This window comes from Telopea speciosissima, chromosome 11 (genome assembly GCF_018873765.1).
Source record: "Telopea speciosissima isolate NSW1024214 ecotype Mountain lineage chromosome 11, Tspe_v1, whole genome shotgun sequence".
Taxonomy (NCBI): Eukaryota; Viridiplantae; Streptophyta; class Magnoliopsida; order Proteales; family Proteaceae; genus Telopea; species Telopea speciosissima.
The window spans coordinates 48512498-48525150 of NC_057926.1; the positions used below are offsets into that span (position 1 = coordinate 48512498).

Sequence of the window (12653 nt, forward strand, 5' to 3'; positions counted from 1 at the left end):
TGAAAATATATTCATGTGTCCCTAAATTGAAGCCTTTATGTGATAGTGTTCAGACATGTTTCTTTCTAAAACAATATCTTTCATATCTCGCCGATGGGTTTTACATCTTACCGGCGAGAAGCGCTAATAATTTGAACCACATCACTTAATTTGAAATTTACTTTGACTTTTAATGCCCTACCGACTTATGATATAAAATGTCCATATAAAATATATGAGGCACACCATGGCCGAAAAAATACTAAGTCTTTAAACCTCTGTACTGATCATATAAAAACCTAAATGTTGGCCCCAATTTTTTTTGGTGAGATTGGTTGTTTGGAGGCTCTAAGGGCTGATCAGTATACAATAAACTGATGCCCTTGATTTGATGAAGATGTATTCATGTCTATCTGAATTAAAGCCTTTAAGTGATAGTGTTCAAATGTGCTTCCTTCTAAAAAATATATCTTTCGTATGTCACCGAGGAGTTGTACATCTTACCGGCAAGATGCTAATAATTTAACTACATCACTTAATTGAGGCCAACATTTAGGTTTTTATATCATTAGTACGAAGTTTGAGAATTGGTATTTTTGGCCATGGAATATATGTCTCGTACATTTTATATGTTGCATTTAATGTTAAAAGTTGGTAGGGCATTAAAATTCAAAATAAATTCCAAATTAATTGATATAGTTCAAATTAATAGCATCACGCCGGTAAGATAAACATCTCCCCAGCAAGTTATGATAGAAATTTTTTTTTTTGAAGAAACACCTCTGAACACTGTCACACAAAGGCTTCATTTTAGCTAGACATGAATACCACTTCATTAAATAAAAAACATCTAATTTTTGCACACTGGTCAGCCCCTTGTGCCCCCAAACATCCAATGACACCTGAGAAAAGTGGGCCAGCAATTAGGTTTTATATGATTAGTACTAAAGTTTGAGACCTGGTAATTTTTTGGCCATGGTATGCCTTATATATTTTATATGGGACATTTGATATCATAAGTCGGTAGGGCATTAAAAGTCAAAGTAAATTCTAAATTAAGTGATGTAGTCCAAATTATTAGCATCTTGTCGGTAAGATGTACATCTCACCGGCGAGATACGAAAAATTATTATTTTTAGAAGCCAAACACCACTAAACACTATCACAAAAAGGTTTCAATTCAGGTAAACATGAATACCTCTTCATCAAATCAAAAGCATCAACTTATTGAACACTGATCAGCCCTTGGAGCTCTCAATCATCCAATGTCACCCAGAAAAATTGGGGCCAATATTTAAGTTTTTATATGATTAGTACAGACGTTTGAGACTTGGTTTTTTTTGGCCAAGGTATGCCTCATACATTTTATACAGAACATTTGATGTACCAAGTCATTAGGGCATTAAAATTCAAAGTAAATTCCAAATTCAGTGATGTAGTTCAAATTATTAGCATCTCGCAGCTAAGATATAAAACTCACTAGCGAGAAACAACTCTGAACACTGCCACACAAAGGCTTAATTCAAATAAATAAAAATATCTTTTCATGAAATAAAAAGCATCAGTTTATTGCATACTGGTCAGCCCCTGGAGACCCCAAACATCCAATGTCACCTAGAAAAAATTGGGGCCAACATTTAGGTTTAATATGATTAGTACAGAGGTTTAAGTCTATGTATTTTTTAGGCCATGGTATGCCTCCTACATTTTATGTGGGACATTTGATGTCATAAGTCAGTAGGGCATTAAAAGTCAAAGTAAATTCCAAATTAAGTGATGTAGTTCAAATTATTAGCATATCGCCAGTAAGATGTACAACTCCTCGGTGAGATACGAAAGATATATTTTTTAGAAGGAAACACCTTTGAACACTATCACATAAATGCTTCAATTCAGGTAGACATGAATACCTCTTCATCAAATCAAAGGCATCAGTTTATGGTATATTGATCAGCCCTTAGAGCCTCCAAACAACCAATGTCACTAAAAAACAGTTGAGGCCAACATTTAGATTTTTATATGATCAATAAGGAGGTTTAAAGACTTGGTATTTTTTCGGCCATGGTGTGCTTCATATATTTTATATGGATATTTTATATCATAAGTCGGTAGGGCATTAAAAGTCAAAGTAAATTCCAAATAAAGTGATGTAGATCAAATTATTAGCTTCTCGCTGGTAAGATGTAAAACTCACCGGCGAGATACGAAAGATATTTTTTTAGAAAGAAACATCTCTGAACACTGTCACACAAAGGCTTCAATTCAGGTAAAAATGAATATATTTTCATCAAATCAAAAGCATCAGCTTGTTGCATACTGGTCAGCCCCTGGAGACCCCAAACATCCAATGTCACATAGAAAATTTGGGGCCAACATTTAGGTTTTTATATGAATAGTACGGAGGTTTAAGACTTTGTATTCTTTAGGCTATGGTATGCCTCGTATATTTTCTATGGGACATTTGATGTCATAAGTCGGTAGGGCAATAAAAATCAAAGTGAATTTCTAAAGTTCAAATTATTAGTATCTCGCCGGTAAGATGTACATCTCACCGGCGAAATACAAAAGAGAATTTTTTTTCTGAAACGAAACGCCTTCGAACACTATCACACAAAGGCTTCATTTTAGGTAGTTATGAATACCTCTTTATCAAAATAAAAAACATCAACTTTTTGTACACTGGTCAACCCCTAGAGCCCCTAAATAATGCCACCCGAGAAAATTGGGGCAAGTATTTAGGTTTTTATGTGATTAATACTGAGGTTTGGGACATGGTATATTTTTGGCCATAGTATGCCTCGTATATTTTATATGGGACATTTGATGTCGTATGTCAGTAGGACACTAAAATTTAAGCAAATTCAGAATGAAGTGATGTAGTTCAAATTATTTGCATCTCACCGGTAAGATGTACAACTCACCAGTGAGATACGAAATTTTTTCAGAAGGAAACACATCTGAACACTGTCACACAAAGGCTTTAATTCATGTAGACATGAATACCTCCTCATTAAATAAAAAGCATCAACTTATTACGCACAGGTCAGCCCCTAAAGCCCCCAAACATCCAATGCCACCAAGAAAAATTGGGGCCAGCATTTAGGTTTTCATATGTATGGTACGAAGGTTTGAGAATTAATATATTTTTGTCTATGGTATGTCTTGTTTATTTTATATGGGTCATTTGAAGTTACAAGTCGGTAGGGCATTAAAAGTCAAAGTAAATTCCAAATTAAATAGTGTAGTCCAAATTATTAGCATCTCGCCGGTAAGATGTACATCTTACCGGCGAGATACGAAAGAAATTTTTTTTAGAAGCCAAACACTTCTAAATACTAACACACAAAAGTTTCAATTCAGGTAGATATAAATACCTCTTCATCAAATGAAAAGCATCAATTTATTGCACACTGGTCAGCCCTTGATACCCCCAAACATCCAATGCCACCCAGGAAAATTAGGGCCAATATTTTGGTTTTTAAATGATTAGTGCGGAGGTTTGAGATTTGGTATTTTTTTCGGCCATGGTATATATGTCTCATACATTTTATATGTTACATATATTGTCACGAGTTGGTAGGGCATTAAAAATTAAAATAAATTCCAAATTAAGTGATGTAGTTCAAATTATTAGCATCTCGCTAGAAAGATATACAACTCACCGGCACGATACGAAAGATATTTTTTTTAGAAGGAAACATCTCTGAACACTATCACACAAAGGCTTCAATTCTGGTAGACATTAATACCTCTTTATCAAATCAAAAGTATTAGTTTATTGCATACTGGTCAGCCCTTGGAGCCCCCAAACATCCAATTATCTCTCGAATTATCTTATAATTCTCTAATCGGTTCCTTACCAATTGAAATCGGTAACTTGAAGAGTCTTTCGACAATAGATATCTCCAATAACAAATTGTCTGGAGAAATACCCTCAGCCATTGGTAATTGTAATAGTTTGGAACATCTTTATATGGAGAGTAATTTTTTTGAAGGAACCATTCCTCAATCTTTGACTCTTTTGAAAGGACTTCAAGATTTAGATATCTCACTCAATAACTTATCAAGGAATATCCCAAAAGATCTTGAGAGACTTTCAGCATTGCAGAGTATGAATTTATCCTTCAATAATCTTGAGGGGGAGGTATCGGCAAAAGGAATCTCTGGAAATGCAAGTGTAGTTTTGGTGAATGGAAACGACAAGCTTTGTGGGGGAATTGCAGAGTTACATCTGCCTGCATGTAAACGGGAAAAATCCAATTCTTTTAGAATAATTTTGACGTTAATTGGTATGGTTCTTGGTTCTCTTTTGATATATTCCTCTCTTATTACTTTCTATTGGATAAGAAGATCAAAAGGTAAACCTCCATCCACACCATCAATCGGTAATCGGTTCACAAAGCTTTCTTACAAAGAGCTCTTCCAAGCTACTGGAGGATTTTCTTCAGCTAATTTCATAGGTTCTGGTGGTTTTGGCTGTGTATACAAAGGAATTATCGATCAAGATGAAACCATTGTCGCAGTCAAGGTATTGAACCTTCAAAATCCAAGAGCTCACAAGAGCTTTACGGTTGAATGCGAAGCATTAAGAAACATTTGGCATCAAAATCTTGTCAAGATTTTAACTTCCTGTTCAAGTCTTGATTTAAAAGGCAAAGATTTTAAAGCCCTTGTTTATGAGTTCATGCCTAATGGGAGTCTAGATTATTGGTTGCATCTACCGATGGAGGCAAATAATCATTCAAGGAGTTTAGGCCTTCTTCAAAGACTAAACATCGCAATTGATGTGGCTTCTGCATTGGATTACCTTCATTACCATTGTTATGCAACAATTGTTCATTGTGACTTGAAGCCAAGCAATATTCTACTTGACAGTGACATGACTGCACATGTCAGTGATTTAGGTTTAGCAAGGCTACTTTTAAAACATGGCGACAATTCGACTCAGGCTCAAATTAGTACCATTGAGATAAAAGGATCTATCGGCTATACTGCTCCAGGTAACAAATAAACTATATAATTTTATTTCGAATTATCAGTCAATATATTAAATTTTGATTTTGTAGATTTAAATTCCTTTACTAAGTTTTATATGTCTATTCTAATCAAAATCTGTTGTAAGGTGTTAAAGATGACCGAAATGCTGATTTAGAAAAAGGGTCTAAATCTGAAGATCATGTTTGTCAGAGTTAGTATTCCAATCTAACTATTATTAGATATTCTGTTCCTATTCTGTTCCTATTAAGGATACTTGATTTAGTATATCAACACACTTTTCTATCTTAAGTAGAGTAGATAATTGTTTTATTCATATTCACTTCAATTACGAATTAGTTATATTATGAACGCATTGGACCTGGTATCTAATTGGACCGAATTTAGTTTGGATTCCTATTAACATTATGAAAAGAATCATGGTTCCCAAAGTCAATAAATGACCATATAACTTACTGTTTTTGAAAACTATGTTCACAATTTCTATATTTGAGATCGTAATTTCTAGTATTATATGAAAAATATGCAAATCACTTATTGTTATACTAACAGCAAAAGGTTTCTAAATTTCAGAATATGGCTTGGGTGGAAGGGCAACTATAGAAGGGGATGTATTCAGTTATGGGATCCTTTTATTAGAGATGTTCACAGGAAAAAGGCCAACAGATCAAATGTTTACTGATGACTTGAATCTCCATAACTTTGCAAAGTCAGCTTTACCTGTAAACATGATGCAAATTTTAGATCCAACGACACTCCTACCCAAGGAAGAACCCAATGAAGAAAGTGAAGAGGATGCTATCAACAGAACAAAAGGTCATAGTCATTGGACAGATAAATTGCAAGATTGCATGACATCGATAATTGATATTGCACTCCAGTGCTCCATGGAATTGCCAAGAGAACGTATGAACATGAAAGATGTTGTGAGGGAACTACATTTAATCTTGGGAAATTTCTTGAAACTCTATCAATACAGAGCAACTACCCATGATTAAAAGGTGATTCTAACTTTATTGTCGTTGTAGTTCTTTTGTTGTCTTGGGTGTTTAATGCTCGTGAAGAAATTGGTGAAAGGAAAGTTCTAGCTCATGCAGTAGAGGCGTGCTAACATAGAGTTATTCGCACCGATAAGGATCGGATGCATTGGATCAAATTGAATAGTTTCACCTTCAATTTTGATTAAAAAAAAAAAAACTACTTTCTAAACATATTTACCCCTAGTTAGAACCGTTCTACTGATATAGGATCGGGCAGGTATCAGTATCGAGTATGCCCGATACTAATATTAATTGGCTATATCAGGATGAATGAGACAATTCTACCGTCAATTTTCATTAAAAAATCATTTTCTGGACAAATTTCTCCTTAATTAGAACCATCACATTGATACAAGGCCGAGAAAGTATCAATGTGAAGCCGACACTGATACGGATGCGCTGATATACCCAATCCAATGTCATTTTTTAAACTATGATATGATTCACATATGATAGATTAGTTGGCAACTGAAAGAGTTTAAGACTCAATTTCAACTTTACTTGAGCCCAATATGTATCAAGGTTGTATTAGTTCTTGGAAAAATAACTAGATTCCAAACTTTTTTTGGGGGGGGGGGGGGCTTAAGAAGGCAAAGTCCAAATGGGAGGCGTTATCTCCTATCTAGAGCTCCATATTCCCCCTTATCATTCGAATATTTTGATAAGATTCTTTTCAAAATGTTGTTATTTGACCTTAGCAGCCTTTCAATCATTTGATGATTATGGCTAACTACAGTCTTGGCATTTGCAACTTTTGCGCAAGAAATGCCTATGACATGTTTATTGAATATTTGGATATGAATGGGATAAAATTATGTACTCTTACGCTTTCTTGGGAATTCAGGTGCTTTGGATTGAAAGGTATATGGATTGTTGGAGATTTTCAACATAATGGTGTTGGGAATAGTCTCACATTGGAAACGTAGGAGTATATACTTTGGTATATTTAATATAGCCCTATCTATAGTTTAAGTTATTAAACAAAAGGTTGCTACGGTGTATGTGCGAGCTACCGTGTATGGGTGAGGTCTTTTCGTCTGAGCGCACACGTGTACGGGCGGCATGGGCAGTGGGCTGTAGAGGCGTTAGTGGCGCACGCACTTGGCACTTTGCACACTTCGAGCAAGATCTGATCAGGACCGTTCCTTTTGATCAAGTGGTCTGATTTGAATCTGGATGAGATCAACGTATTCAGTTGATCAACAGTTATGGTGGTTAAATTTCTGGATGGTTTAGATCGTACAGTTACGATCTAAGACCAGGTTCAAAATTGATCAACAGTTATGACTGTTATGTGTTTGGATGGTGTAGATCGTACAGTTACGATCTAACGGCCCAGATTCAAAGATGGAAGAATCCATCAGTTGGGAACAGGTGCCAAGTGGCTTATTAATATTCAGAGGATTTTCAAATTTGTATATATCCCAAAAACGTTCTCTTCTTCTCCTCATTCTCAGAGTGATTTTGCAGAGAGTCTGTTTTGCTGCAGGAAACAGATTTCCCTGCTACTGGCTTTCTTGTATTCAAAAGGCTTTCTGAAACCGTTTCTAGGCTTCCTTTGTGCAATACGCAGCCAGGATAATCAACACAGTTTGAGGCTTCATTGTATCCTGGGAGACAATTCGTCTGCAACCTATTTGCATCTAGAAGTAGGGACGAATTTCATCTTAAGGAAAGCGACTCTGTAACGCGCCTTGAAGGTTCAAGACAATTCCTGTTCTAACAATCTTAAGACGAAATTTCTGTTCAAATGGCACAGTCACTCAAGGCGCTTACTGCAGACATTACCAAACTCGAACAGTTTGATGGAAACAACTTCAAACGTTGGAAAAAGAAGTTGCACTTTCTTTTGACTCAACTAAGTGTTGTCTATGTTCTCACTACTCCTAAGCCTGAAGAACGTGAAAATGAAACGCTTGCTGAAAGTCGTACCAGGCAGAAATGGGAACAAGATGACTATTGCTGCAAGGGTCATATTTGCAATTCTATGTCCGATACTCTATTCAACATGTATCATGACAAGCAGTCTGCAAAAGAAGTTTGGGATGCACTGGAGACCACATATATGGTAGAGGATGCAACCAGTAAGAAATTCCTGGCAGGTAAGTTTTTTCGTTATGCAATGGTTGATAGTAGGAAGGTCATTGAGCAGTTTCATGAGATTAAGCAGATTCTTAATCAATTCAAGCAACATGACATGAAAATGGACGAAACTATCATAGTTTCGGCCATTATAGATAAACTGCCTCCTTCCTGGAAAGACTACAGAAAGAGCCTTAAACACAAAAAAGAGGAAATTACTCTTGCAGACTTAGAAAGCCATCTGAAAATTGAAGATGATGACAGAAGCCGTGAAGGCATGGATGGTTCTAAGGTTCTGGTATTAGAGGAAGGCCAAAACTCTAAGCAGAATGATAATCCTGCAAAGGGTAAAGGGAAGAGAAAGTGGAACTCGAAATCTGACTCCACCAAGTACCACCAGTATAAGAAGAAGAAGGGTCCTTGTCATTTCTGTGGCAAGATGGGACATTTCAAGAAGGAATGTAGACATCTGAAAAAGAAGTCTGATGAAAAGAAATCAAATGAAAGTTCTGATAAGCAGAAGTTTGTTGCCATGATTTCTTAGGCAAACCTCCTCGGAGATGATACTGCATGGTGGATAGACTCTGGTGCAACTAGACATGTCTGCAAAGACAAAGGTCTGTTCTCTGATTATGCACCAGAGGATAATGGAAGTATTCTCTATATGGGAAATGCTTCAACTGCTGCTGTGAAAGGAAAAGGAAAAGTTCATCTTGAGTTCTCCTTTGGGAAAACACTTACCTTGAAGGATGTGTATCATGTTCCAGAAGTTAGGAAGAACCTTGTTTCTGGTGGTCTTCTCAATAAGTTTGGTTTCAAACTTGTGTTTGAGTCAGACAAGTTTATTCTAACTAAGGGTGGTATTTTTGTGGGAAAGGGATATCTGTATGAGGGTATGTTTAAGTTGAATGTTGTTACTAATATAATCAATAAGACTGAAGTTTCTGCTTATATGATTGACTCCTTTTCTTTATGGCATAGTAGATTAGGACATGTTAATTTTCGAAGAATGCATAACATGGTTAATCTGGATTTAATTCCAAGGGTTAAAAAGGATATAGACAAGTGCAGAACTTGTATGCTTACTAAAATAACCAGAGTGCCATTTCCTAAAATTAATAGAACATCAAGTATTCTGGATCTAGTACATAGTGATGTATGCGATCTCCATGGAACTCCTACAAGAGGAGGAAAGAAATATTTTGTTACCTTTATTGAGGATTATACAAGATTCTGTTATGTTTATCTTTTGAATACAAAAGATGAAGTTTTGAAATACTTCAAAACTTATAAAAGTGAAGTACAGAATTTGTGTAAGACTACAATAAAATATCTTAGATCTGACAGAGGAGGTGAGTTTTATGATCCAGAATATTTTGAGACTGTAGGGATTATACATGAAGTCTCTGTACCGTATACCCCTCAGCAAAATGGAATTGTTGAGAGGAAGAATAGGACTTTAATGGAAATGGTTAATGCTATGATGTCCAATTCTGGACTAAGTAGTGGTTTTTGGGGTGAAGCATTATTAACAGCCTGTCATATCTTAAATAGGGTTCCTTCTAAAAAGAACCCTACAACTCCGTATGAACTTTGGAAAAAGAAAAAACCAAATTTGGCATATCTTAAGGTTTGGGGCTGCAGGGCTATTGTCAAAGTCCCAGAACCGAAAAGAAAGAAATTAGGAGAAAGAGGTGTTGAATGCATTTTCCTAGGATATGCTTTACATAATAAGGCATATAGGTTCATGGTGGTTGAACCTAATGATTCAATAGAATTAAACACTATTATTGAATCAAGGGATGCCATTTTTGATGAACGGAGGTACACCTCAATTCCTAATTTTGAAGAATCTAGATCTTCAAGAGGGGTTAGTGATTTGACTCAAGTACCAAATGAAGAGTCTAAAAAGAGCAAGAGGAAAAGAACAGTAAAGGATTTTGGTCCAGATTTCTTTATGTACCTAGTTGAAGGTACAAGAGAATGTCAAAGTGGTCAAATACTAGTTGCTTTAAATATTAAGACAGATCCTAAAACTTATGAGGATGCAATGAAGTCTCAAGATGTTGCCTTTTGGAAAGAGGCGATAAATGATGAAATGGATTCCATCATGGGTAATAAAACCTGGAAATTGGTTAACTTACCCCCTGGCTCTAAAATAGTAGGGTATAAATGGATTTTCAAAAAGAAAATGAAAGTTGATGGAACTATTGATAAATTTAAAGCAAGGTTAGTAGCCAAGGGCTTTACACAAAAAGAAGGGATTGATTACTTCGACACTTATGCTCCGGTAGCTAGAATCGCTACAATCAGGGTACTAATTGCATTGGCATCCATATACAAGTTTGAAATTCACCAAATAGATGTTAAGACAGCCTTTTTAAATGGTGAATTAGATGAAGAAATCTATATGGAACAACCTGAAGGTTTTGTCATGAAGGGACAAGAGCATAAAGTTTGCAAATTGATTAAGTCACTATTTGGACTTAAACAAGCGCCAAAACAATGGCATGAGAAATTTGATAAAGTTATTTTATCAAATGGATTCAGGATACATGAGTCTGATAAATGCGTTTATAACAAATTTTCTAATGGAAAAAGAGTTATCATCTGTTTATATGTTGATGATATGCTTATCTTTGGCATTGATATGGAACAAATAGAAAATACTAAGAAATATCTTTCGTCAAATTTTGACATGAAAGATATGGGTGTTGCTGATGTCATTTTGGGCATGAGAATAATTAAAACTTGTGATGGTATTATGCTGACCCAATCACATTATATAGAGAAAGTACTCAAGAAATTTAATCACTTTGATTGTGCCACTGTGAGTACACCGTTTGATTCCAGCATTAAATTAATGCCGAATGATGGCAGAGCTGCGTCACAGTTAGATTATGCCAGTGTAATTGGTTGTTTGATGTATGCCATGACAGGCACACGACCTGATATTGCTTTTGCAATTGGAAAGCTTAGTAGGTATACTAGTAATCCTAGTAATCTACATTGGAAAGCTGTTTTTAGGGTATTGAGATATCTTAAAACAACTATTGATTATGGCATATGTTATACTGGATATCCTGTGGTCCTAGAAGGATACACTGATGCTAGTTGGATAACAGAGAGTGAAAATCACTCATCCACGAGTAGTTGGATATTCACTCTTGGTTGAGGTGCTGTATCTTGGGGCTCTAAGAAACAAACTTGTATTGCTGATTCTACAATGGCAGCAGAGTTTGTGGCGTTAGCTTCCGAAAGTAAGGAAGCAGAATGGCTAAGGAATTTGTTGTTAGAGATTCCTGTATGGCCCAAGCCTATGTCACCAGTTTCACTACACTGTGATAGTGAAGCTACGCTGTCTAGAGCATATAGTCATATTTATAATGGAAAGTCTAGACATGTTGGTCTGAGACATAGCTATGTGAGACAGTTAGATAGCTATGTGAGACAGTTAATAAGTGATGGAATAATCACCATTGATTTTGTGAGATCGAGTCAGAACTTGGCTGATCCATTAACAAAAGGCCTTGCAAGGGAAATGGTGAATAAGACATCTAAAGGGATGGGTCTCAAACCCACTACTGATGGTCACCAATGAAAGAACCTCAACTCAATACTTGAAATATCAAATTTGAGTTCAATGAGTAAAGTATTTCATAAGATATGATTTGCAAGCACTAAAAGGATTTTCATTCCATCCCACGAGGAGTGCTTGGTACCTGTAATGAGTATGAATGGTGGAGGATGAGTACAGTTATATACTCTTAATAGACTTATAACAGTTTTTGTTGAGATGTTATTTATAGGGCATCTTTGATAAGTCTACCTAAGTGAGTGAGAAGTGGGGCCGCTTCTTGTGAGTTTAGGGCTTAACTCTAAAAGCGCTCATGATACTGGGATATAGACACATGGCCGTTAACGTGTCAGCTTTTATGGAAAGTTTTTGAGGTGAAGTCATATGTGTGAAATATGTCCGGCTAATCGTTATAGGATGCTAGTTCAAAGTTTTATCTACTATGCTATCCTGATTTGCTTTGATGTGTTCTCACTAAGTGGAGGTTCAAGTCGAGAGACACCTACCGTTTATGCATAGGGCTTCCTGGATTGTCAAAGGCCATGGTTTTCATTATATTGAAAATGGTGGAGGATTGTTGGAGATTTTCAACATAATGGTGTTGGGAATAGTCCCACATTGGAAACGTAGGAGTATATACTTTGGTATATTTAATATAGCCCTATCTATAGTTTAAGTTATTAAACAAAAGGTTGCTACGGTGTATGTGCGAGCTACCGTGTATGGGCGAGGTCTTTTGTCCGAGCGTGCACACGCACACGCACACGTACGCGCGGCGTGGGCAGTGGGCTGTAGAGGCGTTAGTGGCGCACGCACTTGGCACTTTGCACGCTTTGAGCAAGATCTGATCAGGACCGTTCCTTTTGATCAAATGGTCCGATTTGAATCTGGATGAAATCAACGTATTCGTTGATCAACGATTATGGTGGTTAAATTTGGCGGTTTAGATCGCATGCGATTCACGATCTAACGGACCAGGT

The 12653-nt window shown here is 36.2% G+C and overlaps 1 protein-coding gene across 1 annotated transcript in view; it reads left to right on the plus strand.

Moving 5' to 3' along the window:
- The first annotated feature begins 3952 nt into the window (after positions 1 to 3952).
- LOC122645265 (probable LRR receptor-like serine/threonine-protein kinase At3g47570) overlaps positions 3953 to 12653 on the plus strand; it is a 62505-nt gene continuing 53804 nt past the window's right edge. The window contains exon 1 of the mRNA XM_043838590.1: positions 3953 to 4979. Coding sequence (XP_043694525.1) covers positions 3953 to 4979 — 1027 coding nt within the window. The remainder of the gene's footprint in view (positions 4980 to 12653) is intronic.